This window comes from Cucurbita pepo, unplaced genomic scaffold (assembly GCF_002806865.2).
Source record: "Cucurbita pepo subsp. pepo cultivar mu-cu-16 unplaced genomic scaffold, ASM280686v2 Cp4.1_scaffold000477, whole genome shotgun sequence".
NCBI lineage: Eukaryota > Viridiplantae > Streptophyta > Magnoliopsida > Cucurbitales > Cucurbitaceae > Cucurbita > Cucurbita pepo.
The window spans coordinates 21,088-25,748 of record NW_019646707.1 but is presented as its reverse complement, the minus strand read 5'-3'; the positions used below and the strand labels follow the sequence as shown (position 1 = coordinate 25,748).

Below are 4,661 nucleotides of genomic sequence, written 5' to 3'. Positions count from 1 at the left end.
GCCTATTTACAAATAGCTGCAAACCTCGTCTGCAGGTAGTTGAATATCTGGATTCTTTGCAATTGTCAAAAGTTCAATTTTTGAGCTCCAAATATAGTCTGCTTTGTGCATATTTGTATGCATACCCGGTTAGGAATCACGACTCTCCATAATAGTATGNTGGCACATGCCACATCGCCTAATGATCTGCATCATACATTTGATAGAGGCTTCGTTCAAGAATCAATTAAGCAGAACAGCCAAAGATTCCGGACACACACTAAGGGAGGATTAGTTATGAATCCGCTGGCTGACGTTGAGAATGATCTTAGAGAGAACTTGGGACAGTATCCAAAAAGATTACTGAAGACTGTAATCCAAGAGGATGACAGTGTGCCTATTTACAAATAGCTGCAAACCTCGTCTGCAGGTAGTTAAATATCTGGATTCTTTGCAATTGTCGAAAGTTCAATTTTTGATCTCCAAATATAGTCTGTTTTGTGCATATTTGTATGCATGCCCCGGTTAAGAATCACGACTCTCCACAATAGTATAATATTGTCCACATTTAGTATAAGCTCTCATGACTTTGTTTTGGGATTCTCCAAAAGGCCTCATTCCAATAGAGATGTATTCCTTACTTTTTACTTATAAACGAGGGTGGTACTCCCTCTCAACAATTCTCAACAATCCTCCTCTCGAACAAAGTACACCATAGAGCCTCCCTTGAGGCCTATGGAGCCCTCAAACAGCCTCTCCCTTAATCGAGGCTCGACTCCTTCTTTGAAGCCCTCGAAAAAATGACACCCTTTGTCCAACATTTGAGTCACTTTTGACTACACCTTTGAGGCTCACAACTTCTTTGTTTAACATTTGAGAATTCTATTGGCATGACTAAGTTAAGGATATGGCTATGATACCATGTTAGAAATCACGACACTCCACATTGGTATGATATTGTCCACTCCCAAAAGTCTTCATACCAACGTGGGACTCCCATGATCATTTCCTTACTTAGCCGCCAACGTGGGACTCCTTCCCAACAATCCTCAAATGGTGTCTATTTAAATCCCATTTCCTAAAACATCATGAACTTGCTTTCCATCTTTTATCGTTTCTAACGGAAGAATGTGTATGTATTTGAACTCGAATTTAACCGTTGATTTGTGAAATAAACTGCAGATTCTGAACTAAAATTACCCGTTTCTGAAGGCTTTCCTCAATCAGGGTGGTCCTGGAAAGGCGAAAGCGATGAATGACAGAGTTATTATGGACGGATCTTGCGAAGTATGACTTCTCAGACATGGCATTAACCTCAAGGTTGAAAGAAGGTCTTTTGGGGCTATTTATGAGCATACATGCATGCTTCACGAAGGTCCTTTTCGATTACAATGGGTGATTGCCAGAGCCTGTCTTCTTTGCCACGTGAAACTGACAGAAACAGTAAGATCCTTCTTACTATTTACTCCGTCTTTTGTTTTTAATCTGAGGCTGCTTCTTGTCACTTCTCTGTCTCACTCCTGGAAAAAAGAGCTAATGGTTTTGTTTGTATTAACATAAAATCAAGCATACCTCTGTTTTAGGTTGTTGAATTACTAGCCCAAGCCAAAGAATTATGAGTCAAAAATACCAAAAGGGGAAGAATTTGGACAGCCTAGAACCAAAAGTAGGCCAGACCATCTACCACCCACACCCATATAATTAATGGCCGGCCATGCACCATTGCTGAAAAGTTTGACATTATAATCCCTTTTCACATTATCAAATGGAGGATGCCTAGAACCAATATATGACTATTTTTCTTTTTGTAATTTATGCTAATATTTATTTCATGTGTGAACAAGTATATGTGTTGAACGATTTGAATAAGTGAGGAAAAAAAAAGCTGTGTATTACATGTTTCTTCCAAATTCTTGTGAACAGTCAATGTTATTCATTTGAGTCTTGTGATTGTGTATAATTTTAATTATCTTTGTGAATTGTGAGTGCCCACGAGGTTTCCTACAAAATAGGTTTACAGGTTGCCTTATCTGTGGAAGATGACATTCAACCATCCTAATATGCTGTAAGGCATACTTTAAGATTCGCTTTAGGTCGGTGGAATATTTAAATTTTAAGTCGGGTAAAATTAGTTTTAGATAAATATCTAATGTGTTCTTCGAGTGGAGAAGTCATTTTTGGTATCAAGATGTTCAAGGCCCTACTCATAGGATTTCAAGCTATCTCATTTGTTTTTAAGCCTTATTTATATGGATTACAAGATTGTATCACGCATATATGATTTGGAAGAAGGTTTCCTTATTATCAATTATATTCACTTACCTTTATGTAACACAACTCAATACTTACAATAAAAAGAACTTCTCTCCACAATTCAACTTATACTCTATGTACTTGTAATGACTATAGATTTCTACTTGCTTAGAGATGCTATCGTCGTCATCATCTATATTTATATGTGAAAATAAAAATTTAAAACTTCATCTTAAAACACTGTCATGAACTTACGTATTTGAAAACATTTTTTAAATGACACAACGAAGTCGTGAATGAATAAATAAACGTTAAAATTAAAAACAACATAGGGGTGGCCTCCAGTTCGGACAAAATTGGATGTGTAGTACTTCCCTTTTGATCCACACGTGCGAATGTGGTTCCCTTGATCGGCGAATATGGTTTCCTAGGCAGTTCGCACCGCCATGGACCCATCATACTTCCATCAGTCCACACATGCGAGTGTTGTTTCCTAGGCTTTGCTAGGCAATTCGCACCCCAGGATCTCATACGAGATCAAGGTTGGTAAAAACTTTTTGAAATAAAGGATATAGAAAAAATTTAGTGGTACTCTACTCAAGTCTTCTATTGAGACTTGAATAGAATTTTTGTCAAAATATTTAGTAAATTTGGAGTTGTGTTATTATGCACCATAAATACATTTAAGGTCAAATTATATATAAAATCACACGTCTCCATTAAATCATTTGTAGCTATTACAAACACTACATTTATAGTGTTACCAAAGATAAACATCAAGCTAATAAATGAACCGATCCATCAACCAGATGATTAGACACAAATATAGTTTAATTGAGTCAAAGCATGTCATTGCGTCGAGGGGTTGGTCGAAAGATACATACCATACAAGCAGCAGAATCTTGAATCAAGCAGGGTCAAAAAGACACATTCCTCGGTGTCGTAAATTATCGTTGAAATTCCGAAAAACATTCTCTAGAGACACGCCAGAGAAGAAGTACAAAAGTTTGAATCCAAATAATAACATTGAAGATTCCAACAATAAATTTGAAATGGAAGAAGGCCGTGACAAGAAACATATACAACTTTGATAAATAAATAACCAGTTCAGTTCCTGCAGTTTCATTAGCCATTGGGATATCTCAAACATAAATAATACTACAAAGCGTTCCAAAAATCATCTCTCTACTTTGAAAATGTAAGATTACAGAGCACAAGAAAGGTCATATTGCCGCTTGCTCGTGTTCCTTCTTAAAAAAATATACAAGATTATAGGCCCTCTGATGCCTTCTGTCATTTTTCTTGATCAATCAAACCTTCACAGAGCAGCATCAGCACAAACTCGGAAACAAAAGAATGGGGAAAACTTGAACAAAGAGTGATCCTTTTAGAGTCAAATTCACAGTAACACGGCAGATAGAAGGGGAATTACAAGCAGCCGAAGGACAGAGAGCGTTTACAAAAAATAATCGGGAGTCTTGCGAGTGGTATCTGGTTCGATTTGCCTAGGTGCGGGGTCAAACTGAAGAAAATTTTGATCCATATTCTCCCCAATCTCAAGGATTGCAGCCATATTCCCACACCGATAACAATAATTTGGAGCACTAAAAACAGTCACCACATTCTTGTCCTATAAAGAGAAATAAGAAGGAACCGGCAAAAATAATGTACCAACATCCTTTGCAGAGAAATAAAATAGTTATGCAAAACAATCCACCAGGATTAACGCACCTGACACCAATTGTATCCCTCCATTACAAGCTGGTGGGCTCTTGATATCAGCGTAAGGCCATTTGTGTGGTTGAATTGAGTGGCAATATCCTGCCCAAAAGTATATCCAGCACCACGCGGAGATATTCCCCAACCACAGCGGTCATCAGGATCAGACCATAAGAGATCACACATTGGTCCTTCATGTGGAACCTATTAATGTATTCAAAAAAGAAAATTCAAGGGTTAAGAAGAAAGAAGCATCTCATGATTTGCCCAATATTACTGTATTCAACTGCAATATTTCTTTTTTTCTTTTGGAGGGGTGGGGTGGGGAATTAGTTTCCTGAAAGTTCTTGACAGGAGAATATATATCTTGGTAAATGTTTTAGAACACAAAATGAATTGATTAATGACCAAAACCAAACTGATTATACCTTTAGTAAGCAGGCATCCTATTATTTCTGTCGCTCTCTAAATTTTTATATCTTATCAGAATGATCATAATTTTGTTGATATAAAACTAAATGTAAGATGGTTTCTTTTAAAAAAAAAATTAAAAACAAAAATAGAGCACTTTAATTCTTTCATACTTCAAAAATAAGTAAACAAATGGATTTTATTCTAGACTAAGCACTTTAATTTTTCAATGAGAAAACCAAAAATTTCATTGAAAAAAAAATAGAAGAACACGAGGGGTATACAAAGAGCAAGTCCAT

General features: G+C 36.6%; 1 protein-coding gene and 1 long non-coding RNA gene across 2 annotated transcripts; one reads left to right on the top strand and one right to left on the bottom strand.

The window, feature by feature from the left end:
* The first annotated feature begins 166 nt into the window (after window positions 1-166).
* Window positions 167-1,958, top strand: LOC111785389. Its single transcript, XR_002813667.1, has 2 exons — window positions 167-409; window positions 1,162-1,958. It is a non-coding gene; the product is annotated as an uncharacterized LOC111785389 (long non-coding RNA).
* A 1,340-nt stretch (window positions 1,959-3,298) lies between these two features.
* Window positions 3,299-4,155, bottom strand: LOC111785388 (serine/threonine-protein phosphatase PP2A-2 catalytic subunit; the record flags this gene model as incomplete). Its single annotated transcript, XM_023665798.1, is given in 2 exon segments — window positions 3,299-3,862; window positions 3,964-4,155. Coding segments are annotated over 2 exon segments (366 nt in total), but the record flags the coding sequence as incomplete, so codon positions are not given.
* Between the last annotated feature and the right edge of the window lie 506 nt (window positions 4,156-4,661).